At 41.3% G+C, this 27,432-nt stretch overlaps 1 protein-coding gene across 2 annotated transcripts in view; it reads left to right on the top strand.

Moving 5' to 3' along the window:
* Positions 1-27,432, top strand: part of tmeff2a (transmembrane protein with EGF-like and two follistatin-like domains 2a) — a 202,854-nt gene that overhangs the window by 162,197 nt on the left and 13,225 nt on the right. For both annotated transcript variants that reach the window (XM_034693327.1, XM_034693326.1), the window contains exons 5-6: positions 1,216-1,312; positions 24,909-25,057. In XM_034693327.1, coding sequence (XP_034549218.1) covers positions 1,216-1,312; positions 24,909-25,057 — 246 coding nt within the window. The remainder of the gene's footprint in view (positions 1-1,215; positions 1,313-24,908; positions 25,058-27,432) is intronic.

Raw genomic sequence — 27,432 nt, 5'->3', positions numbered from 1 at the left:
GCAGCTGCAGAGCCAGCTTGAAAAAAAAAAAATCTAAAAAATAAAAAAAACACCTTAATGCCAAGGCAGAGCGTTTGAAAGGAGCTTAACATCCTCAGCAAAGGAACTTTTCACTCTTGTAGGCTGCATTGTGTTTTTTGGACACAGGCAAAAGAGACGAAATGAAGCTGTTTGGATAATCTTACCCAGCAGCCACAAAATCCAAGCTGAGAGTTTTGGAGGAGGCCAATCATTTTCTAACTATATTCAACATTGAAAGACAGCGAAGTGAAGTTAACCGACTTTGACCTTAAAAGAAGAGTCGAACCCGACTTAAGCTTGACGGCAGAAAATCAGGTTAAACCTCTTCACCACAGTTCTTTTCATTTCATCCAGCGGTGTCACCAGGGATGACGAGAAGTAACAAAAGTTTCAGAGGGAGAAAATGAAAGAGGGGACACAGGGGAGCAATGCAAGGTGGCAGCAGCATGGGTGTCTGTGCATGTGTGTGAGTTGGAAGATTAAAGATATGACATGGGGAAATGATACCAAGTTCCTCCTCTTTCGTCTTCTCTTCCAAAGTTGTCCTCATGGGGCCTAGTAAGTTTAAAAATAGAGCTTTTCTAATGGAGGAGAGGGCCGAGGGGAAAGCGAAGACGAGTGAAAGCGTGCAGAGACTGGAGGAGTCCTCTGTGGTACGAGAATGCAATTTGAGATTGGCCAGATTGCTTTTTTTTCCTCCCTCTCTCTTCTCCCCCTCGGCCGATCATGAAGCGTGATATGCACCGGCGGGGTCCCTAAGCCGCCATAAGCCTGACGCCAGTACCCACATCGCCGCCAAGGAGCCGTCGCACTCACAGCGCGAGAAAAATCAGTGCGATGAAATAAAAGAGGGTCTCCAGAAAGATCAGCGGGGATATCGGGAATGATAGATGAGAGTCTGGCAAGGGTGGAGAAAAAAGAAAAAAGAGGAGGAAGGAGTGAAAGGATGAGGGAGTAGGCTTGGGTGGGATTATGGAGGGATATGGCAGAATGTGAATGCACTTGAGTTGTCCGAGGATGATTTCTCACGGTCACATTGCTTTGCGATTGAGCATGGTTAAGGGCCTTTGTTACAGATTTTACTCCCTCTGAATTAACCGGCGGGGTTTAGGAAAAATAGAGTCCACAGGAAGTTTCTGTCTTGATTGAAAGAAATGTCAAATGTTCTCTTCTGTCTCTTTTTGTCCGTCCCAGGAGGAGAGGGCTCAGCAGAGGCGGGGCAGAAGGAAACGTCCACCTGTGATATTTGCCAGTTTGGGGCTGAGTGCGATGTGGACGCAGAGGATGTTTGGTGAGTTTGCTCACAAACACACACACACAGATATGCACACACACACACACACACACACACACACACACACACACACACACACACACACACACACACACACACACACACACACACACACACACACACACACACCTGTTTTTGTGTGACCTATTTTATTGTTTCAACCATTCTTTGAATCAGTCTGGTTTGTAGCAGATCAAATTCTGATTGGCACCTCCCTTGCTCCCTACACAACAACGACACATCAACTTCCCTTAAAGGCGACATATTACGCTCTTTTTCATCAATATATATTGGTCTAAGAGGTCCCCAAAACATGTCTTTAAAGTTTATGCTCAAAAAACACTTTGAAATCAGATTTTGGTCTGCCTGAAAAACCCTCTTTTTCAGTCCTCCTCAGAACAGTCTGTTTTCCCTCTGACCACGCCCCCTCAGGAAGTGGATGTGCCTCGGCTCTCCAGCACGTTGATCTAATGTTTACATGTTGGCTGAATATACACGGCTGCTCACAGATAGTGTTACTTCAACCCTCTGAATCTGATCCAGAATCTGATCCTGACGGAGAGGCGCCTGCAGCAGGACCTTTCTGAAGGATTGGTCATAGATTTAGTGTTTCTTGTTGTTTTATTTGTCAGTAAGTAGACGTGTGACTTGGTACACAGCTACTAACATGTAGCTATGTGGCTATGCTAACTAGCGCTAGCACTTATCCATGAGAAATAAAAATCATCCACTAGATCTTCAAATCTGCAGACGTAGGGAGTAAAACCGACCTTTGTGTTTATTAAGACAGCCTACAACTAGCATGTCTCCCTCCTAAGCTCCTTGTTAGCACACGTGTGTGCAGGGAATGAAAAACAGAGGAGGGGTTGAGTTGTATTTTATACAGTCTATGGGCTGAACAAGCTCCAAGCTCTGACTCCGTGACAGACCGGATATTGTTGTGACGTATGAAAAACACTGAAGTCTGAAACGGCTGGTTTCACACACATTTACAGAAAGGTGGAGAAATCAGAACAGGGGCAGAATGGATTCTTTTCATTCTCGGGGGGTTTGTAGACATGCCAGGGAAACATATTTCAGGTAGAGAACCATTAAAAAGTCCATTTTGCATGATATGTCACCTTTGAAAAAAGATACTTTCCGCACAAGAGGAAAGAGGTCCACACAATAAACACAGAAACGACTAAAACGCTCACAGAAGCATGTCAGGCAAGTAGGGGGCGATAATGTGTAATCAATCTTTCACGTTAAACACCATAGAAGAACATTGTGCACATGCTTATTGAGTGTCTTCTTTAGTGAGCAGCAAATGTTAGCAGTGTTATTCAAACAGTATATGGAGTGGTGAAGTATTCACTAGGGATGGGCTATGAGTTTAGAATATTTGAATATTCATTCACTTAGTAAAAATCAAAGAGTAATTTCAAATATTTCTCATTTTAAAAGTACAATTTTTCATTGTTTTTCCCGGTGCCTGGTTGTAATACAGTATTCCCTCCAGCGGGTGGCTACAGAGCGTCTTATAGCTGTTTGCTAACCGCATTAGCAAAGAGAAGAAGAAGAATGCTAACTGCATTAAATAGCAAAAGAAGAAGAAAACATTAGCGACTGTCGCAGTGATTTTCTCCATTTCTGAATCTCACACTACTACACACGTATTTCCAGAGACTGAGCATGGCTGTAAAATGTAAACACACACGCCACGCTGCGACACAGAAACACTGACATAAAGGTAGAGACAGACGCTGACAGTGCCCGCTTCTAGCAGCACCTCGTCCTGCTGCTGGTTAATGAGACTGCCACACAAACGGGACGTTAATGGGAAAGATGTGAGTGTGTGTTGGCGGGGGGGTTATTCAAATAATCGTGATTATCAAACCAGTGATTATCAAATAGTATTTTGGCTTGAAATGCCCATCCCCAGTATTTACCTCTTCACTGTAATCAACTATTGCCATGTACAAGCTGTGGTAATGACGTCCCCAGCATTCCCCCCAGCAATCTGGAACCATGGGTTCCCCCCAGCAATCTGATTCAAAATCATCCCTAGAACTTCAGTGCTGTGTAATACAATTAAATACACTTTTTTTTGCAGCAGAAAACTGCCCCTTTAATTGAGTGAATTTAGCAGCTCAATCACCTTTCCCTCTCTCTCTCTCTCTCTCTCTCTCTCTCCCTCTCTCTCTCTCTCTCTCTCTCTCTCTCTCTCTCTCTCTGTCGCACATCTCTGCACTTGTTTTCAGCGCTGTCTGACATTGTCCCGCTGCAATCTCCTGTCAACTGCTGTGTTCTTTCTTCTTCAGCCAGTGAACCTCTTTTCATGTTAGCCTCATTCATGTCATTAGTGCCACTGTGAGGAGTCATGAGGTAGTGACACGGTGAGGCTAATTGTCAGGAAATCTATAGAGTGCCAAATATATTCAATTTAAACATCCATGTTGTGTACTAGCTTGTGGGTAATGACTGCATTAACACAGGTCAGGACAACTGACCTGTGTTGATGCCAAACCAATATTTTGTCCCACCCTTAGTGAAAGGGGCGGGGCATCAATACTTGGGCTGGGCTACACCAGCCAATCCTTACTACACAGACTGTGGCTCCGAACACACAGGAAGTCAGGGACGGTCACACGACGATTTAGGCATCGCTTTTGTTCAACACAAGGAGACTGACATGTTCTGCCATCTTCATTAGTTTGTCAAAAACTTCATTGAGCTTATGCTGAACTTAGTTTTCACTACTGATACGCTAACTTCTAAAAAAGCCTTAGATTAGGCTTTTTTTGTTTTTTCTTACATATTTGGGTTTCCACTGGCTTCAGTGTTTTCTTTCAAAACATAAGATCTTGTAAGATATTTAACACTGGACAGAGGGGCCTGTTCTCAGAGTTATCAAATGGTGTACATGTTTATGTATCGATCACATATTCATTAAGTTCAGGGAAAAGATACAGGGAGACCTGATTCATCACAGATGCTTAAAGTGATACTGTCGACATATGATTCCAGTAACTTACCCTTCCCAAATACCAGATTCATCTTCAAGATCCCAGATCTGGCAAATGACATCATCAGGTTTTGAGGCCATGTAACTGCATACAGTGGCTGATACCAAGAAATGTGCTTGCGTCATTTTAACTGATCTGCAACACTGACTCTACAAACCCTTACCTGAAAAGATCTGGGGTTTCCCAGATCTTCATGCAAAGTAAGGCAGTAATACGATCCTGTTTATAGTATATGGTGCTTTTGGGAGGGTTTGCAGATCTGAAGTGTCTCATTAAAGAAGCACTCGGTTCTGAAAAGATCATTAAAGATTTACACTTTAAATCTGAAGGGTATTTCAAGGCTTGGTGAGCTAATTTGATGTTTTTAGGGCTCCAGTCTTATCTGTTTACATAATTCCTGACATCCTTATCTTCAACAAATGCATGCATACCACCACTTTACACAGTACCTTTTTGTGCTTTAACTCCAGTGTTTAACACTTGAGAATTGAGATTCAAGCTCTTGTCTATATTGCTCACCCCTGCAGCTCAGCACCCGCTGAGGTTTAGTGCATGGTTGACCATTTCATTTAACCTCAATTACTCGAGCGGGGCACTGAGAGAAAGGAGATTTTCGCTTATTCTGGAAATCCAATTACGAACCCTACAGGACTCGGCAATGTCAGGCCAAAAATGACTTTGACTCACACAGGAAAAACTAGTTCAGAGAAGAAATAACGTTTTTCATGAATTTAACCATTTGTTGCAGATGAGGCAGATGCCTAGGTAATGTGTTATCAGACCACTCGCTCACATGCATTAGTGAGGAAGCAGCAGTAAAAACACCCTCAGGGGTGCAAAGTAAACACAAGCGTGCAAAGACCAATTAGATGAAAGCTCAACTGGTGAGCTGTTTCCTGCACCGGGCAAAAGCATCAGTGTATTTGCCTTCTGCAGCATGATTGGAGCTCAAATGAACCAACATTACTGATGTGGTGTGGAACAAAGATCAGCTGCTATCAGCAAAAGGGAAAGCAGTGCTTATAAGAAATCCCAGACGTACTGCTAGAAATTAGAAGTGCCCTGAGAGTATGACTCTGTCAAACTGCTCGATGTAATGGAAAGATAATGTACCCTGGTGTGCAATAACCGTAATGCAAAAGGAACGGCTTCATGATGCATTCTAAGCCTCGTTGCAAATACCAAACAGCTGGACTTCGCTCCTCCTGATGCCACCCACTTTCACAAATGCACCTTAATATTCTACTAAAACACAGAAATGGATTTAGTGGCAGTTTCTTAATCCCCCAAGGTAGAATTCAGAAGGTCACAACAGCAAAATGCAGCGCTGATGATGTGTGCACACTAAACCGGAAACATAAAAGGAAATGGAGCCTCAAGAACACGCAATATAACCCAAAGAGAAGAAATGAGACTTGTTCCTCCACGGTGAAAAGACATTGGACAAGACAAGAAAACCAGCCACAGTCAATAATTTACTTTGGGGAAATTGTTGTGTGGCCCTTCTTGTTAAACGGAAACTACAAGTACTTTTGATTCTAACAACAGCCTGAAGGTGTTTTGATCAGACTGTATCTAGTGAATAATCAGACAGGTAATTGCAAACCCACCAGCAGGTACTTTTCATCAAACAGCAGCCAACCTCTGGCCTGGTGGAGAATCGTTGTGATTAAAATGACAGGTCTTTCCAATCAGACGCAGCTGATTTAATCAAGCAAACCGTCAGTTAATCAAACACAGAGTGCAGAGAGATGATGGTAATCAAAGACCAGGTGACGGAAATGTGAAGTGTTAGAATAGCATGGCTCGTATTTTCAGACAAATACAGAGGCACAGATAAATGTTGTCCTGTTATTGTCAGTCATTGTATAACGAGAAGTCATATTTGAAATGTGGGCCTCACTGCACACTGATGGTCAGACCTAATAGCCACTTTGTTCTTAACCCTGATTGTTACTGAATTTTGACCTGCTGTGATACGGAGCATTTTTTATTTGATCTGTTTGAGACTAAAACCTTTTTTTTTTACACTGGAAACATCTGTCACACCACAAAACTCTGTGGATAAATACTCCTGTTTTACCCTCCTGCCCATGGATGTTTCCTGCCTAATGCCTTGATTGGTGTTGGTTTTTTGTGTTATAGTGTGTTTTACAAGTAATGTGTTTAATCTGAACTCACCATTTAAAACAACTTAGTCCTACAATAATGAGAGGCAGCTGTATGAAAGCAGCTCCTGAGTCATGCAAGATAAAACAGAGTTTTGCTGAATGTTGTCATCTTGTGCTCAGAGCTTTGTTTGTCGGTTTCTGGTTTAAATGAAAGGATATAACCTTCACACAGGTTTGTCTCTGTGTCCTTTCTGTAATGCTGTCATTAAAGCTAGGGTTGGTAGTCACTGAAAACTAGCAGGAATTTGAATGTAGCATTTCCTCAGGACTCCGTCTAACCCCTCCCCCCCTCCCCTCGGAGCTCCTCCAAAACGACGCCCCCGCTCACATGGTTTGTGTTTTGCACTACGTCAACTCAAGTCTCACTCAGCGGTAAGAAAACACCAAAACATTCTCATAGTGAAAGTTAAAAACACAAACAGGAAATGTACACTCTGCAGGAGGCGGGCAGAACGTCAGGACGGGATTTGATTGGTTTCATGATTTGGCTCCTGATGGCAGGGATTGGTTGGTGTTTTCCCAGGTTTACTCCGTCTGTAGATAGCAGCTTTTTTTACCTCTTTTTTAAGAACACATTATGTATTGATTACCATCAGGACATAAAGATCATTTTAATTAGTATAACAAAAAGTGGATCTAAATCTGACTACCAACCCCAGCTTTCAGGATGTGTGCATTTAGTCAACTAACAATTGGACTTTCAGACTTGCTAGTCCATTTAACAAGTTATTGATAATTGTTTTCTGTTGTTGGCCCAAAAAGCTGGTCATATGTTGTGTCTAAGCTGTAGCACAGCCATCCACTTCCTGCTGGGGCTGTGGCTACGGTTAATGGCTACAGCCATACTGCCAAAATGCTCTACTTGGATACAGACCAGAACAGATGACAGATGGCATCTCGTGGTGCTGCGCAGTTTGTCAGTATTTTGATCTAGAAGTGGAGAAAAGTTGTATGTAGGCTGTGACTAGCTGAACTGGCGTATAACCATTAAAACAGATCCATGCGTAACCAGTACAGGGAGTTCAGGAAGTGCTGTTAGCATTGAAAAGTGGAACCAGTTGTCTTAGTGAAAAATGATCTGTATGAATGTTCTCCTGTGTTGGACCAATGATGATTTTTTCATCTTTAACCCAATCATCAACAGCCTCAAAAGAACTCGTGCCTCTCACATTGGGTACAGGGGCTATTTTCAGAATCTCTTAAAAACAAAGATCTGACTTTCACTGAGCAGTCTGCTGAGGGGAAAATTAGACTCCTTAGTCATCATGTATGAATCACTTCCTGGCCAGAAATAAAAAAAACAAATGAACTCAATAATGTCTTTAAATTACAGCATGTAGGTTGAACCTATTCTGGCTGAACTGTTGTGCCCTTAACTGCTGTGGCAAATAGCTGTGCTATCCTTACGGAACCCCTTCAGATCTGTATTCTGGAGGCAGAAGAAGACCAATTTACCCCTCAAGGATCAATAAAGTGTCCCGAAAACCCATTTAGATCCATTTGTGGTGTAAAACTGTAATTACCCACAAAAACCATTGCTTTCAAAGCCATCAATAGCACCATTTAGTGATGATAGAATTAAGATAGAAAAGGAGCAGATAGCAGGCCGGTCATAGAGAGGGGCTACAGGGACACTCTCTGTGTAAACGCTGGGTTTAGACCCCCTGAAAGAGGAGCGAGGGCCTTTTGAAGGCTGCACTTGTGTCCTTTTTGAAGTCATTTCTATAGAGAGTAAAAAGGGAATTTCAATGGAAAAGTCAGAGGCAGACAGGCAAGGTGGAGGCTGACTATATTCTCCTTGTGCTGGGTGCATTCATCCACACACACACACACACACACACACACACACACACACACACACACCACACACACACACAGGCTGTACTGCAACCACTGGAAGCATCCATAGCATTCTGCTCTCTCTGGCAAACAAAGTGATGTTTTTTTAACTGTCTTGATAGTAGGGGTGTGCGATCGACAAATTTTGATTTCGATCTGATACCAAGTAATACAGGGCCAGAATCGCCGATATCAATACCGATACTTTCTATTATTAAGAGTATCTTATGTACTTTGATGTATTCCATGCGTGTTAAAACACAGGACAGTATTTAAAGGCAAACAACAAATACTCTGCCTGAAGCGTTTCCCTCCTCCTGGTATGTGGATTTTTAGATGTTTTAGCAAATTGGTGGTATTACCACAGTAGAGAACAGCCGTCCTACACACGGCGCAGTTCGCTACATTTTCATTGACAGCTGTAAAATAGCTCCACAAGATGCTCCTCTTACTTTCAGCCATCACAACATGCAATGCATGTCTGACTGGCACCAATAGTCAGGGTGCGTGCTGCGCTGCGCGATGCGTTTGTATGTTGTTTGAGCACACAGGACAGCAGCAGTGGAGAAGCAAAGAGTGCATGCACTAAGTGTGTTCAAGAGAACTGAACGTTGTTTGCACAGACAACCCTACTCTTTGATGAAATGGATAAAACCTAGAAGAGAGAAACTGAAACTGGTATTGCTCCTATTGACGCTAGAATGGATCTTCAAAAACGAGGCGTAGTATCTGTAGTATTGATATTTTGAGATTGATCCGCCCACCCTTACTTTGCAGTTGTTTAACGTTTCTTTGTTGTAGTTTCTGATCCGTCTGACTCACTGTAGTCCTTTTATATGTCTTTGTAGTTTGTTTGTGTTATATATCTTTCTGTGAGGGTTTGACATCCCTTGTTGTGATTATGAGTGTCTTTGTGTTTTCTTTTCAACACCTTTTTAAATCCTTTGCATCTTTGTAGTTGTTTTGTGTCTCTTTGTGGTGATCTTGTTACTTTGTGGTTATTTGTTGCTGTTTTGTGTCAGTTGGCACCTCTGTAATTTGACTCTTTCTTTCTTGTGTGTAGTCTGTGTTGTTTGCTTGTTGTCTCTTTGTGGTTGTATTAAGTCTCTCTGTAGTCTTCTTGATTCTATGTTGAATCTTTAAAGCTGTTTGTTTCTTTATTTGGTTGTTCTGTGTCTCTGTTCTAGTTTCTTCTCTTGCTGTTTTGAATCTTTTTGTTTTCTTTATTCCCTTGGTAGTTATTTTACACCTAATTTCTTATGGATGACATCTCTTTGTGTAACTTTGATGTTTTCTTCTAAGTTGTTGTGTGTCTCCTCTTGTTGTGGCTCTGTGTCTCTCTGTAGTTGTTTATGGACTCTTTGCAGTTGAGTCAAATCTCTTTTATCATTGTTTTGGTTTATCTCTGTGAGAGTGTTAAGACACTGAAGGTCATTCATGATCTCTTTGGAGGTATCTTACATTATTCAGTTGTCATCTTGTATGTTTGTTGGTTTTAGGCCCCATTTCTGCTGTTTTCTTTCTTGTTTGTTTGTTGTTGTTGTTTGTTGTTGTTGTTGTTGTTGTTGTTGTTGTTGTTGTATTGTTTCTTGCTGTGTCCCTGCAGTCTCTTTGTGGTTGTCTTCCATTGTTCTGTTGTCATTTTGAGTCCATTTGTAGCACTGTTCATCTTCTTTCTGGTGTTTCATGACGTTGATTTGTTATTGTCCTATGGTCATTTAGCACTTTTGAAGCGGCTGTGTCTCTTTAAACTGTATTTGTTGTTTACAGTTTTTTAGTGTGTCTTTTTCCTCCATATGATGGTTTAGTTTCATTGTGGGAGTTTTGTGGTTGGTCTCGTGGTTGTTTTGTATCTCCTCTTTTTGATTTCATTTTGTAATCTGCTTTATGTCTGTTTTCTTTATCATGCCCGTTGGCATCAGCTTTGCATTCCGGGTGCTGATTTTGTATCTTTGAAATGTATTTTCATTTCTGAAATTGTTGTATGATTTTATGTCTCTTTGTAGTGGTTTTGTATATTTTCTTGGTGGCTTTTGTTCCCTTTTTAGTCATGCTGTTATCCATTAAATTTTGCCTTCATGTAATTTATTAGATTACCACCACATGTCTGAATTGAACCCTGGCCACCTGAGGGGTATACTACGAAGCCGGATTTGCAGTTATCTAGGTGGTTCCCGGTTTACCTGGGTAGATCACCATGGTTACTCATGCTGGACTCCTAACCTGCTCCGGGGCAGGTTATGTTCAGGATCAGAGATCAGATCTGATCGCAAGGGGAGAGAGATGGGCAGGACACTTTGTCTACCTGTTTGATTTTAGACATAAATACTGATGACAGTTATTGATTATCTTTCCTGACATCATACTTAAACAGAGTTTATAGGTGACATATCATGCAAAATTGACTTTTTAATGGTTCTTTACCTGAAATATGTTTCCCTGACATGTCTACAAACCCCCCGAGAATGAAAAAAATCCATTCTGCCCCTGTTTTGATTTCTCCACCTTTCTGTAAATGTGTGTGAAATGAGCCGTTTCAGACTTCAGTGTTTTTGTTACGTCACAACAATATCCGGTCTGTCACGGAGTCAGAGCTCGGAGCTTGTTCAGCCCATAGACTGTATAAAATAATACTGAATCCCTCCTCCGTTTTTCATTACCTGCACAAATGTGTGCTAACAAGGAGCTTAGGAGGGAGGCATGCTAGTTGTAGGCTGTCTTAATAAACACAAAGGTCAGTTTTACTCCCCACGTCTGCAGATTTGAAGATCTAGTGGATGATTTTTATTTATCATGGATAAGTGCTAGCGCTAGTTAGCATAGCCACATAGCTACATGTCGTAGCTGTAGCTGTGTACCAAGACACACGTCTACATACTGACAAATAAAACAACAAGAAACACTAAATCTGTGACCAATCCTTCATAAAAGGTCCTGCTGCCTTTCTGGCAGAGGTCGGTTTTACTCCCCACGTCTGCAGATTTGAAGATCTAGTAGATGATTTTTATTTGTCATGGATAAGTGCTAGCGCTAATTGGCATAGCCACATAGCTACATGTTCATAGCTGTGGCTGAAGCTGTAGCTGTGTACCAAGACACACGTCGACATACTGACAAATAAAACAACAAGAAACACAGAATCTGTGACCAATCCTTCATAAAAGGTCCCGCTGCCTTTCTGGCAGAGGTCGGTTTTACTCCCCACGTCTGCAGATTTGAAGATCTAGTGGATGATTTTTATTTATCATGGATAAGTGCTAGCGCTAGTTAGCATAGCCACATAGCTACATGTTCGTAGCTGTGTACCAAGACACACGTCTACATACTGATAAATAAAACAACAAGAAACACTAAATCTGTGACCAATGGTTCAGAAAGGTCCTGCTGCAGGCGCCTCTCTGTCAGGATCAGATTCAGAGGGTTGAAGTAACGCGATCTCTGAGCAGCCGTGTATATTCAGCCAACATGTAAACATTAGATCAACGTGCTGGAGAGCCGAGGCACATCCACTTCCTGAGGGGGCGTGGTCAGAGAGAAAACAGAGTGTTCTGAGGAGGACTGAAGAAGAGGGTTTTTCAGGCAGACCAAAAATCTGATTTCAAAGTGTTTTTTTGAGCATAAACTTTAAAGACATGTTTTGGGGACCTCTTAGACCAATATATATTGATGAAAAAAGCGTGATATGTCCCCTTTAAACAGGTTAGTCAGGTGAAGTTTGTATACTGCATTAAATCTAAAACTATGCGTGCTTATCTCTTTGAATCATGTTCTCATTTGTATTAGTCCTTTTAACCACAGTGCTCAGTTTGATACCGTCAGGGCTGTAGCTGAAATATTACATCTAAAACTGTGTTTTTGTCTGATCTCTCAGTTCTTCCTTCAAGTTTTAAACTCATCTGTGTTGAAGTTAATCTGGATTATGTTTTAACTTCTTCATATTTTTCTAATGTCAGTGCAGTGTTTGAAATTCATGTGGATGTGCTGACAGCAGTCTGTCCGTGTCTGTGATTGGTCACATGTTGCCTTCTCTGCCCCGTTCATGTGAGCGTGCTCAGGGTAATTCTGGATTGACTCATCATGTTGATAACCAGCTTCTTATGACAGTTTAGAGCGATCTCCTTTGTCAGGTTCAGTGAAGCCGGATCAGGAGAAGATCTCGCTTTGTAGTATACCTCCCTGCTCCAGGGTTAAAAGCCTCAACTCGGACCAAACTGTTGTACCTTTTTAGATCAGTTTTGTACTCCTTGTGGTGGTTTTGTATCTTTGTCAATTTTCCTCTCTGTGGTTATTTATTTTCTGTTGTTTTTATTTCTCTTTCTTTTGTATTTTTTGCTTTGTTGTTGTTCTGGATGGTTTGTGGTGTTTTTGCACCTCTTTGTTGTCACTCCATAAACTTTCCTTCAATGCTGAACCCCTGAGGCGTGTACCTTGGAGGATCGCCCAGTGATCTGTGTATCATGTGTATTTTGAAAGCTCTGTTTTATCTAATAATGGGAGTACACCAACTCTATGTTTCACCTTTTTCTTCCTAACTTTGGCCCCATTTTGTCACTGTTTCTTTCTCTTAACCCTCCATTTCTCTTTTTCTCTCTCTTCCTGTGTGCCTGTTTGCCTCTCGCTCATTTTAGCAAAAGATTACACTGAAATTTGAAGCCAAGGATTATGAAAATCATTTTAATGTTCAGTTGCAATAAGGTTTGCCAGGCAGCAGTGAATTTGTTAGACTCAACTGCTGTGTGTCCGTGTCCGTGTGTGTGTGTGTGTGTGTGTGTGTGTGTGTGTGTGTGTGTGTGTGTGTGTGTGTGTGTGTGTGTTAACATGTGTGTAAAGTGGCCTTTTCACTTGAGAGCCAGCAGACAGTCTGAGGGCGGGGGGGCGGGATGATGGGAGGGAAATAATCGCAGGGAACTAATCAATACGACACATCCTGCTAAGAAAGTATCCTCACGCACACATGTCACACACTCTAGAATATGTACAGTGGACACACACACACACACACACACACACACACACACACACACACACACACACACACACACACACACACACACACACACACATTGCTAACTTTCATTTAACACTTCTCTACCCCTCTGTACCTCTCTGCAGAATGTGTGAAGCAGTGATTCGGAGTGTGAGAGGAGAAGGGAAAACAGGGTTTATCACAGGACTGTCTCCTTCATGTGTATGACCGTTCCCGCACGCTTGTCTGTGGGTGTTGGAGTGTGTGTGCGAGCAGCATTAGGATGTGTTGACGCACTGCAGTCTGGTGGTATAGTGCCTATTGTGGAGAAAGTGAGAGGCCTCATTAAAAATGTATGGAGCCCAGACATCAGCCACCGACCAACAGCGGCCTCTCGGGACCGCTGAGACTCTGAGAGCTCCTCTACGATGGGAGCTTGTGTGTGTTTGTGTATGTGTGTGTAGTATGTGTGTGTAGTGTAAAGTCCTTTTTTTAATGGCAGCTTGGCGGGGAAATTTCGTTTTAGCTCAGAGGCTCTTAAGATTTTGATTAAGTTCCTCACAGTTCCTCTCACTGCTTTCCTTCATGCTAAAACTATTCTCATTTAGATATTTTCACGATAACGCAGACACTTTAATTGTAATCCTAATCTTGTCTTGAGGGTGGCTGTTGCAAAATTAGACTCTGTGTCTTATAATCATTAAAGGTTAACCCAAAGTCCTTTTTTTCTCATTTGCCTCCAGCGGTATCTCGCTGTGCACATAATTTGAGCTTTAACTGATGGTGTTTTTAGAAACCCTCTGAAGGGAGATCTGCATTCACATGAGCACAACAAAGGTAGAGGTGTGTGTGTGTGCCTCTTACAAGTTTTAACTGAATACACAGGTCGTTGTGTGATACACAATATGATAGTAGGTCATTTTTTTAGCAGTATAATGAACTGTTATCCAGAGCTGACTCCATACAATGCAGTTTAGCTTTGCTAGATTAGGGCTGGTTATTTTTATTGTTCTGTACTATGAGCAGTTTTACCTTTTATCAAGTAAAAACGATCCTTTCTCCTTCATTTTCAAATCTAATATCGAACAACAACTGCACAAGGGTTGGTGATATCTGTTCAATTGACACCATTAAAGATGATTTGTGTTAAACTTGCTGCTAAATGATATTTCTGTATTGGTCTGAATAGGGATGTCAACATTAATCAAGTATTGATTAATTGATTAAGAACTTACTCAAACAGGTTATATTTGTTTTGGTTTTCTTTCACGTGGAACAAACATCCTGTGGTCTCATATCTGGTTCAGCTATCAGGGAGGTGTTTTAACTTTAAAGCATGTTTGGATGTGAATCAGCTGACTGAAGGTGTTGCTCACAGCAGAGACGCTCAGCTGGGGGCTGCAGCTGAGTGACAGGTCTCCACGAGCGCTTTTTTTCTCCGCCACTGGACTGATTCTGACCCGGTTGCGCTCCCGGCTGACACCTGACCACGTTCACATGCTTATTTTTCTTAATAGGAATGAGTAGACAGAAAACTGGACACTGTGAGTCTGAAACATGTTTCTGTTCAGTTCCCTTGTTGAAGTCTGAGCCTTCACTTTTATGACTGTATGTCCGCAGAGATTATGAGCCTGCTCCACATGTTGATATTCAGTGTGTTTAACATTTTGAACACCTCGATACAATCCATAGCTATTCAATACTGTCAGTTATATACATTGTGTCGTGAAGGAAAATTTGATTCAGGGGGAAAAACGCATTTGGCATTGTTTTTGATGGAAAATGTTAATGTTTTTTTGGTAACACTTTATATTAACTACACACTTTAAAGCATTAATTAATACTTAACTCATCATCTGTAAAGCATTGTTCATACATTAATACTCATTTATATATCATGTACAAACACAGTTATAAATGTTTTATTACTCATGAATATGACTCTATAATGTGTTAACTAACTCTTTGTTCATACTTTATACATGATGGATTCACCAAATACAAATGAGCTATTATGGTCATTATAAACCAGTTATAAACACATTTACAGGTTATGATTCTAACATTTAGTAAGGGTTAGTGAACACCTTATTACATAGCAAATTATGATTAATTAAGGTAGTCACAAAGGACTTATAAGCTGCTTGTTCATGGTTTTGTGAGCTGATCTAAAGTGAGGACTTTTTATGCTTTACAAAGAATTCATTAATGAGATTTAAGACCAGCAGCACCTTAAAACACAGAATCCAAGTTATTGTTCAGTTTTGCAGCTGCATTTTAACTTGTGTTTACAAATGGTTTTATACAGCCAGAGTTTAAATGTTACTGTGTCTTTTTATATATTTGATATGTCATATTTTATTTTGAGTTTTTCCACTGTGAGCTACGGAGCCCCTAAAGTGACATGTGCAGAATTTTTTTTTTTGGAAAGTATCTCGTGCGCACGAGATACTTTCTCGTGAGCACCAGATACTTTCTCGTGAGCACCAGATACTTTCTCGTGCGCACGAGAAAGTTTCAGGTGCGCACGAGATACCAAGTTAGCACTGGAAATCAACCAGTTTGGATCTAAAAATGACAGTGCAGCAGTTAGTTGAGCTTTATTTCAACCTTGGGCTGCCTTGTATCTTGTTACATTTATATATGGACTGTTCAGTCTGCATTTACGAACTGTTTGTAATTTGTGAACCTCACTGCATTTGTGAATGGAATTTTTGAGACTGCAGGGCAATGTCTGTAACCAATCAGATGTCTCACTCCTATGCAGCCAATCATAGTGTAGATTCCAGGGTATGTGGTTGTGAAGCGATCCCTTTAGCCATGCCCGAGACCAGAGCGCACAGAGACCAGAGCGCACAGAGACCAGAGCGCACAGAGACCAGAGCGCACCGAGACCAGAGCGCACCGAGACCAGAGCGCACCGAGACCAAGACTAGTCGATATCATCCCGCATTTAGGCAGTTATTTAATGAGGACTATGTTTGATCCTTTGTTACAATGGGTAGCCTATCTGCTGACGTCTCTCCAAACGTTTTATCCTCAGCCCGTTACTGTATTATTGATCAGTCTGACGTTCGTTTACCTGCATATGAAAAGTGCTTTAATTCCTTTAATTTGAACATTATACTGAAGAACTGATTTAGCTTTGGTAGTCTTTGGTAGTCTTTGGTAGTCTTTGGTAGTCTTTGGCAAATCAAAGTGAACTTATTTTTATTGATCAGATATTATCTGTGGTAATAATACTGTTGAATGTGGTCACTAGATGGCGCCCTTGCTCTTTGTATTGTACTGTTCTTTCAAAGGTTACACTGTGCGTGCAGATGTGACGTCATCACACAGTATTTGCGCCCTGTTATGTTAATGAAGAGGAGAGCAGGAGATTATGTTTTATGCCAGGATATTAATGATGAAACCTCCTGTACGGCCTCAATCAATATGTCAAAGTCTAAAGAGTAGAGACCGACTCAAGCTTTGCTTATTCTCCACAGCAAGAAGACACCTGCGCACTCCAGTGCTTTACAAATACATTGAGCAATTTCCTAATCAGTGTTCTATTAGCTTTGATATACCAGCAGTGTAAAACGGACTTCAGCAAATCTGGACCAAGCATAAAACATCATCATGGTGTTAACATAATGGGTTAAAGGAATTAAAGCACTTTTCATATGCAGGTAAACGAACGTCAGACTGATCAATAATACAGTAACAGGGTGAGGATAAAACGTTTGCAGATAGGCTACCCATTGTAACAAAGGATCAAACATAGTCCTCATTAAATAACTGCCTATAATGCGGGATGATATCGACTAGTCTTGGTCTCGGTGCGCTCTGGTCTCGGTGCGTTCTGGTCTCGGTGCGCTCTGGTCTCTGTGCGCTCTGGTCTCGGTGCGTTCTGGTCTCGGTGTGCTCTGGTCTCGGGCATGGCTAAAGGGATCGCTTCACAACCACATACCCTGGAATCTACACTATGATTGGCTGATACTTTCTCGTGAGCACCAGATACTTTCTCGTGAGCACCAGATACTTTCTCGTGAGCACCAGATACTTTCTCGTGCGCACGAGATACTTTCTTGTGCGCACGTGAAAGTATCTCGTGCGCACAAGAGTTATTTTGATAAACACGGTTTTATACAGAGGTTGTTTCCTTTTAACAAATACAAGTTTATGTCCATGTGTTGTGTCTGTTTCCTTATTCTGTTGAATCAATATCTGTGACTTCTGTGTTTTAAGGTGCTGCTGGTCTTAAATCTCATTAATGAATTCTTTGTAAAGCATAAAAAGTCCTCACTTTAGATCAGCTCACAAAACCATGAACAAGCAGCTTATAAGTCCTTTGTGACTACCTTGATTAATCATAATTTGCTATGTAATAAGGTGTTCACTAACCCTTACTAAATGTTAGAATCATAATCTGTAAATGTGTTTATAACTTATAAAGTATGAACAAAGAGTTAGTTAACACATTATAGAGAGTCATATTCTTGAATAATAAAACATTTATAACTGTGTTTGTACATGATATATAAATGAGTATTAATGTATGAACAATGCTTTACAGATGATGAGTTAAGTATTAATTAATGCTTAATTAATGCTTAAAAGTGTGTAGTTAATATAAAGTGTTACCGTTTTTTTTTTAATGATTAATTGATAATTGATCGTTAACATTTCCAAAGATCGTTCACGGAAAATACGTGAAATTTGCATCCCTAGTGTGAATAAAAGACAACCCCAGCTTTAAGATGACCCCCCCCCCTCCCCTTTAATGATTACCAGAATATAAGTCATGTTGGTCGATAGGATGGAGTCTGATTATTGGGGCTTCTCTAGAAGGGAAAGAAACCTGTTGTCTTTCACGAAGAAGTGTGGCGATTGTGTTCAGCAATGTGCAGTTTCCATGCAGCTGTGAAGCTTTCTCCAGTACCATCTGTTCTCACCATCATGTCGGCTAGCAGTACAGCAGTTGAACACGGCCTATGGTAGCAGTAATAGTTATTAGGTACGGATGTATCCACTGCTCCCCAATACTTGAGGAGTTGTCTCTAACAAGACAGCACTGTACAAGATTTATGCACTTAATAGTGAACTATTGTTTTCTGTTAGGAGGGAAAAAGCTGGCAAAAAGTGACTGCTCTGTATCCAGCATGCTTTGCAGAGCGAAGAGGCTGTTTGCTTCTTTGACCAACATCTTCTGGGTAAAATGATGCAACACAACATCTCTGCATGTTATACTGGTGTATTGATTGCACTGGTCTATAGGACACAGCTCACTTTTCAAACATCATGAATGTTATCAAGAGTATCCTATGTGTAAACAGAGTACTTTTAGTTATGGTGTTTACCAATAATATGATTTTAAAAAAGAAAATAAGCTACGCTTTTATGAGGTCTCAGTCCCTCTCAGTTCATACACAACCATAGCTTCTGTGGTGATCTCCAAGGCTTTCCGCTGTATGACGGCTCTGGTAACGGGCAAACATTTGATCAGTTTTCAGGAACAGACTCACGCTCTCCTGTCAAAGCGGTTGCTTTGAGGACCACAGGGAGATTTTTTCCAACTGTTATAGACTGATTTTCAATACGCTCTGTTTTTGCTCACCATCACAAACACTGCATTCTGTGACAATCTGCTTCAGTTGATGAATACTTTTGAGTCACTTTGTTCCGGATCTTCACTGTCTCTCCATCTTTCAACCCTCTGGCGCTGTAGTTGTGAGAGACAGCTGGCCTCAGTCATGTGGGGTGACTTACTTTAAACATCAGAGGTGTTGCCCACTGTTGTGAACAACACTGTTGGTATTCATACTTTTCAGTCGTGCGACAAGGGCTGAAGCCTGAAGGCAAAAAACAAAGCAGTAAAATGACAGGCTCCATCAAACACTCAACAGAGCTGCAGCACAGGCTTGTTAATTGTCTGTCTCTTCAGAATGCAACGTCTTTACTAGGGATGGGCAATGATTTTCAAATATTCAAATATTCAGTCACTATGAAAAAATCTAAGAGTTACTTTGAATATTTTCTAATTTAAAAAGTACAATTTTTAATCGTTTTTTAGGGTGCCTGGTTGTAATATGGTATTCCCGCCACATGGTGGCTATAAAGTGTCTTAAAACTGTTTGCTAACTGCAGTAAATAGCAAGAGAAGAAGAAAGCATTAGCGACAGTCGCAGAGATTTTCCCTGTTTCTGAATCTCACACTACTACACATGTATTTCCAGAGACTGAGCATGGCTGTAAACTGTAAACACACACGCCATGCTGCGTCACAGAAACGCAGAAAGTGCCCACTACTATTCCAATAATCGTCGAATAGATGCCAACGATTATCGAATAGTATTTTGGCTTGAAATGCCCATCCCTAGTCTTTACATCACCTGACAACCAGGAAACTGGAGGCATTTTGAGACAGTACAGTAGTTAACTCTACACGGAGCAGTATCCTACATTTAGCATTTTCTCTCTATACAAATATAGTAGCTATGTAGCTCAGTATCTCTTTCATACACTGATTTTAGTAGGGAAATTACTCTTCCTTTTAGATTGTATTTTGGTGAAATGACTCACTAAACTAGATTAATATGTTGATGAAAAGTCCTGATAGAACATACCGTTTCTATTTGCTCCTGAGGTTCTTTTAAGCAGCCCTGCTTCTCTTTGTGTTTCTCTGTGACTGCACTGAGGGCATGACCACACAATGCATTCGTCAAGCAGCCACCAGCACAGACTTGACCTTTCTGTGGTGCATGTGTGCAAAAGGGCAAACGTTGTTCAGTGCTCATACAGTGACAGTTCGATCATAGATAAAGATCCAGAATTTGAGCCTGAGATTATCCCTATTGTTGTACTGAAGCCAATGAAAAGGAGGCTTTTTGTGGACTAAACTCAGAGGAGCTGCTTTTTCATATGGCATCACTTTTATACTACTGGATGTACTTCCACAATGGGACTATTCCTGTTTTTGTTTGAGGCGGAGAGTAGCCTGTGTGTTGGTCACCTTAGAGCCAGCTCTCGTCAGCCAAAACAGTGCTGTGGAGATCTGTTTGGGAGCCGAAAAAGACGATTCTTTGCCAAAACGACTGAGAGAGGCTGGGACTGACACACAAACACACAATCTGAAAATATGTCACCAAGATCTGTCTGATCCGTGGTTATATTTTGATGTCAGTATATCTGTAACTCTTGTCATTTGGAAGGCAGTGAAATATGTTGAAGTAATACTAAGTTACGATAATTCAACAGTACACCTTGTGAGTAATCTTTGAAATGCACAGACGATGCTATAAGCAGTCATTTTGAGGACAGATTCAACATTCTCAGTAAAAGCTGTTCAGAGCAGATCAAAACTTTACAAAATAAAACTGTCTTGTGTCCTTAAAGGGGTACTTCAGTTGAAGTGGGGTCGTATGAATTATATAACACTAGTACTCCTGTTAGCCACATTGAGTGCCAGTGAGCTCTTCCCCTTTAATGAGAAAATTCCCAGAGGACCGGCAGGTAAGCTAGGCTACAATTCTCTGTGGAAGGGGACAAATCCTTCATGTGATTTCGCTAAAGTTGAGAAAATATGGTCCAGACACTCATCACGGTCAAATGCATGCTCTACTAGAAAATAATGCAGCTCTTGACTTTGCCGTCAGAAACCCCCTTTCTTTTGGTACTATTTTCAGGCGCACCTCGCAGACCGGTGTCCTTCCGCTGCATGAGCACTGATACACGCCGATCAGCTGTTTGGATCTGCCTGCACTTTTAGGATCAAAAACTACAAACTGCAGAAATGAGTGATTCTGACAGCGACGATGACATGCTGTTTACTGTGGACACAAGAGGATCCCTCTATGAACCAGAGTTTACAGAGGAAGAACTCCAGATGCAGACCCAACGTACCAAAGAAGAAGAGAGGGGAGAAAGTTCTGTGCTAACGAGTGAGCAGGAGAGATCCCACGTTACCTGGTGGTGCTGGTGTGTAAACTGTGAGCCCAGGCCAACGAACCCAGAGAGCTTCTGCTGTCAGGAGAGGGACTTAGTGACAACAATACTTCAGGACCTTTCTGAATCAGAGGATACCAGCGGCTCACATACGGCTCCAGTCTGCAGATGATTTAGTAAGTAGTTATATTCAGGGAATGAGTGCTTACCTGAGGGTTTGGGCACAGCAGATGTCCTCAAAAGGTATCTGTATTTCCCATTTGGATGTTGCAGCACATAATCATCATCTGAAAAATGGACACTGCAAACACGGTGAAGTCTGAAGACAGCACAGGGAGTGTTCAAGTCCATTTTCAAAGCAACAAGCCACAGTTGCTGAAGACCTACATGCAGGCCTATGAGTGCCTGGACCATATTCTCTCAACTTTAGCGAAATTATGCGAAGGAGTTGTCCCTCTCCGCAGAGAAAATAGCCTATCCTAGCTTGCCTGCTGGTTATCCGGGTACTTTCTCATTAAAGGGGAAGAGCACACTGGCACTCATTGTGGCTAGCAGGAGTACTAGTGTAATGTAACTCATATGACCCCACTTCAAACAAAATGAAATATCCCTTTAAAGAGTTTTGAGCTGAGACAGGAGACCTTCTTTTGAAATCTCAGTAAACTGAGCTGTCATGGTGTGAGAGTCTGCTTATATAACCCTGTGCAGACACAGGTCAGTCAAAGGTGCATTGGCTCACCTTCAGTGTCAGGTTGGATTTTGGATATATGTGTACCTTGAGACAGCTGTGTCTTCTCTGATGCATAACGAAGCCTCTCTTCACATCACTCTTACTTTGCTGATCCATCATCACAACAGAAGCTGAGCACCGCCACGCTTTGTTGCACGGCGTTTCAATCAACATCAATGTCAGCGGGAGGAATCATCACGGCTGATTGGGAAGGTGTCTGCCGGCATGTGTGTTTCTGAGGGTGTGTGTGTGTGTGTGTGTTTGTGGATGTGTGTGTGTGGGGGGACAAGTTAATGTGTTGGCGGGCGCCCACGTGGGCCATATGCAAATGCATCTGTAAGACAGCTGAATGCCTGTGCTTTACTGAGCGCCTGGCACCAGGGGAAAATGAAAAGAGCAGGAGAATAATGACAGATTTATAATTACAGAATCTAGCGTTCAGCGCTACTCAGCAGCAACTGTCTGGGGAAGGCAATCTGGGTGTAATTTCTGCTGATCAGGCCTGCCACACACTCAAGGGTCACACCACACTTAAAACAAAATACACACACCATACACGCACAAGTGTGAGCATGCACGCAGGTGTCCGTGCTCGGTCTGTCTCTCTCTCTGTCATTTGTGCGGATGTCGCACTCGCAGGGGAGCCCACACACTCACACACAAAAAGACGGAATGTCTCGCACTTAAATTTTCATCAGAAAATAGCGGCGCACCATCAAATTGGCTGATTAATTTGCAAAAGCTGAAAGCATCACGCCAGAGCCCGGTTTACTGAGAAATGAATGTTGTGTTTCTGCCACAAAAACACAGCAGAGATTTCAGCTGGAAGGAAACAAATGATTGAATAAAGAGAGAAGGAGAAAACAGGGGAGTAATTCTCCCTAACAAGATGATTGAAGTCTTGATGGCTATGATCAGACTCAGGATGATTCATTAAGATAAAGAACAATCTGGTGTGATTTGACCTGGTTTGGTTTGGGTCAGTCTAGTTTGATGCAAACTGACAATCACTGAGTAAACTTGTCTTGATTTCTGAGGATGAGACAGTAAATCACTTCACCTATCACGTTGTTGTTTTCTACCTGTGAGCCAACTCCCACTATCTGACCAGCCACCTAAGCCAACGTGACTCTTACTAGGTGGCCTTTGGCAAGTCTTGTGAGATAAACTGTCACAACAACAATCAATCAATCAATCAATCTTTATTTGTATAGCGCCAAATCACAACAAACGTTATCTCAAGACGCTTTTACAAACATAGGAGGTCTAGACCACACTATGTCACATTATGAACAGAGACCCAACACCAAGACAGGGTAAGACTCAGTCTGACCCCACCTTAATCCATCATGAGCATTGCACATCGCAGTATTTAGCTAGTTACAGTGGTGAGGAAAAACTTCCTTTTAACAGGCAGAAACCTCAGGCAGAACCAGACTCATGTTTGACAGCCATCATGCCTCAACTGAGTTGGGTCTGGAAAGACAGATAGAGGGGAGTAAGAGAGAGAGGTGATAGTGATGAGACGAGTCGTAGAAGCTGTTGCCGCTGGAGTCCAGCACGTCCGTATCAGCTGGAGTCCAGATCGTCCGCAGCAGAAGGACGTCTACGGCAGCTCAGAGGAATCTACGAGACAAGGGAGCTCAGGGACTCCAGAAAGGTCTATGGTTAGTAACTTTAATGGGACAGGCAGAGTTAAAGTAAGTGATGAAGGGGTTGGGGGGAAGAGGGTGAGCTAGGATCCCAGTGTGTCAGTGTGCCAGTTCCCCCGGCAGTCTAGGCCTATAGCAGCATGACAAAAGCTGGTCCAAGCCTGATCCAGCTTAACTATAAGCTTTATCAAAAAGGAAAGTTTTAAGTCTACTTTTAAAAGTGGAGAGGGTGTGACAACAACCCAGCAACACGTCAGTAAACCAAATCCCAACTTTGAAAGCAGGACTTCGACCTGCTCGTATGACCTTTTTAACAATCCAGGGTGCCGCAGACCAGAGCACTCTGATCTTTACTTTAAAGATTGGTATCCAATTTGGATCATTGGATCGTTACACCCTCTAACAGGACAAACTTCAAACTACGTCAGACAACAGCTATAGCTCTTCAGATTTGACTTTCTCTCAGTAATGTAACAAAAAAAGCTTCTGCAAACATGAACAACTGGTACTTTATGTTCTCATCTGTTGTAAGTAGTAAGTGCATTGATTTTAAGATAATCAGACAATCAAGGATTAAACAAAATAAGAGAGGATTTCCATCTAAAGGCAATGTGGGCCACATTTCAGAGCTCAGCTGTGACAACATTGTATCACACATGCCCGTGGTCTCGAAGCCAATGTTCTCAGTCGAGTTGTTGTTAAAGCAGAAACAAGCAATGCTCGGTGAATCTTCTCACCAAGCTGTTTAAGTCTGCACTATGATGCTATTCATAAATGCATTACTTATTTTATTGAAGCTATGTTATCTGAAGGAAAGTATACATCCGAAAATTGTGTGCAAATTTTCCATTGAAACATTTAAATGTCCAATTTGATCATTTATTTATTATCACTTGTCCTTTTTATCCTCCACTCTTTATTATTAATAGCTTCCTGACATTACTATGGTGCATCCATTGTCAATCAATCCCTCTGTGCAGCCTGTCTCTCCCTGCAAAGTTCAATCCATTTGCTATTGTGTCATATTTAATGTGCCAAAACTCAGTCAGAACAGGATTACTATGCACGGTCCAACGTCCTGCCTGAGTGCAAGCTGTACTGTTATTTTCTGTCTCATTTTTAATCCCTGAATGAGTTTCAGTCTGTGTCCTTTGCAGTCAGACGCAGTCATAACCGTCTCTGCAACAAAGATGCTCTCATCTTCATTCATATTTCACATTTTATTAATTTTGCAACTCGAGATAGATGACACACAAAATGTTATCTGGTATATTATTCTGATGTAACTTATTGTTCTGCAGGTGTGTTTGCAACATTGACTGTTCCCACATCAGCTTCAACCCGGTGTGTGCCTCAGATGGTCGTTCCTATGACAACCCCTGCCAGGTGAAGGAGGAGTCCTGTCAGAAGCAGGAACGTATCGAGGTCAAGTACCTGGGCCACTGCCAAGGTCAGAGCAGCTAAAAAAAAACCAAGCTCCAACACGCATGCATGCATTCACACTTAAAGAGACAACAACACCTTCACACACACAGGGAGCAGTCAGTCTGACGGGCAGGTGTTGACTTCCAGTTGAAGCGAGGTCACAGAGGCAAATGAGGCAGCCTGCAGAGCTAAATGCAGACAGCAGGATTCTCTATCTCTCCTCCAGCTGCAGCTCCAACCAATTTTCATAATTTCATATATTCTTACTCATCATATTTTGGAATACTGCGCAGAGATAATCCTTAAAACCCTACATAGCCGGTGCTGCTATGTATACTGATAATTTTACACAATGGTAATCCCCATTTTTAGTGTCTTTCATTTGGGTGCAGTATTTGTTTGTAACGGTTCCAGGGGTAGTTTTTTTTTTTTAATCTCTATGCTTAAATCCCTAAACTGACTCATATTGCTAATCCATGTGGGAGAAGACAACGGCACATAAGAATTATTCCCCTTTGATATATTTGATTGAATTTGAGGTAACATGCTCCAAAGTCTTAATTTCTTCTGAAATTGATTGGTTTTTCTTGCTGCGGCTGTAAGATCGGACGCTGTCAGCAGGTGGAGAGACAGGCAGACACAGTCACAAAAATCTGAAATGTTAGCTTGTGTTTACTCCCACACGAGTGCATTTGCAAACATTTGATCGTCTCTGCATCCACACGGGAACAACAAGACCATTGATCTAGATGTGAGAGTCAAGATGGAGGCTTAGAGAAGTAATGGGGAGTAAAGCAATCAAGGCTAACCAGCCCATGGAACACAAATAGAAATCTGTATTCCCCAACGTTACACCCTTTGGGTCAGACCCCCCTGATCGATTAGTTTCCACTCGCTGTGGTTCAATCAGGGCGGGAAGAGAGAGAAACAAATGTCATGAAACACTTCAGACCTGTGAAATAACTTCACCTCATATTAGCCTGGAGTCAAAGTGGCACCTTGATATTTAGATTGCTGCTTTGTAATATGTTCCCCATGTGTCACCTGTCATATTATTGGAAAACTGTTTTGCATATCTTTTTAAATGTGGGAAAAGTCGTGCTTTTTACTGAAGCTGTTGTTTAACTTGATTTATGATCCTCTGTCACTTGATGCTCATAAAAATTCAGAGTTATATCATTTATAACTCAAATTGTTTAACTGGGTTTGGCTAAGTATTTAGATTGTGAAGAGGGAAGAAAGAAAAACAGGTGTTTTTAATTTTAATGTAGTCTTTCTTTGTCGACCCGAGGATAATGGTTCTGAAACAAAATGCTCTCTTTTATTATTGATTAAAAAAAAATACACATATTATTATTAGAACAACTGTACACTACAAGTCTGTATGGGTGTAATAGAATTACTATCATTGTTGTATTGCCTGAAGGAATCCAATGAGGGATGCACAGTATGGGAAAAAGCTGACATTTTGAATGTTACAGGATATTAATCCATGTAAATGTGATGAGTTTATATACCCAGTTCAAATCAATAATATTCTTTTATGATTTGTCACTATAGTTTTTTTTCTTCCAATATAAGTACTGTACTGTGCAGCCCTACATCCTAGCACCTAGTTAAAAGCTAATGTTACCTTAGCAACACCTTTGCTCAAAGGTCCTTCCTAACATCTTGTGTCCACCACAGATCTTTGAAAGGAAAATGTTTAATTTATATTTTGCTAGCTTTAAATATCAAAACTTTCAACATTTTCAGCCAAAAATTGCTGGCATGTTGATCACTTTGATTAATGCTACATCCTATGCTATCAATGCATTGTTGTTTGTTTTTACTACATTATATCTTCTCTGTGAAAGGATCTTCTTTGGTGTTTGACAACATAACTATTGGCAGCCATATTGTATAAACTGTAGTTGCTTTTGGCTACTTAGTTGTATTTTTGCACTTTTGATAATGATAGTATGAAGTCATTCTGTTGACGGATACTCATTTATACACCATACCATATTTGTGGCATTATTGAGGCATTTCCGGTACTGGTTTAGATATCACAACAACTCTATCCAGCAGTTTGTGAATTCTGTGGGTGTAAAATTTCTTGAGTGACGTGTTTGAACGGTATCTGTTGTAATATTACGTTTGCTCTTACCAAAATGCTCCTTTTTTCTTTTCTCTCTCTCTCTGGTGTTCTATTAGCAAATAAGAAAAGACAGGAAATAAAAAGTCCCAGATCAATTTCTTAACACTGTTCTTGCGTCATAAACCTGGAAAATACTTTCCCACTCTCAGTTTGAGAGAATCATTTCCTCGACCATGGGGAACAAAAAATCGACTACAATAAATGATAATGATTGGTGGGATTTTTTTTATCTTGCCATTGTAAGAAAAGGAACTCATGGG

Source organism: Notolabrus celidotus, chromosome 10 (genome assembly GCF_009762535.1).
Source record: "Notolabrus celidotus isolate fNotCel1 chromosome 10, fNotCel1.pri, whole genome shotgun sequence".
Classification (NCBI taxonomy): domain Eukaryota; kingdom Metazoa; phylum Chordata; class Actinopteri; order Labriformes; family Labridae; genus Notolabrus; species Notolabrus celidotus.
This window is presented reverse-complemented; position numbering and strand designations above follow the sequence as displayed.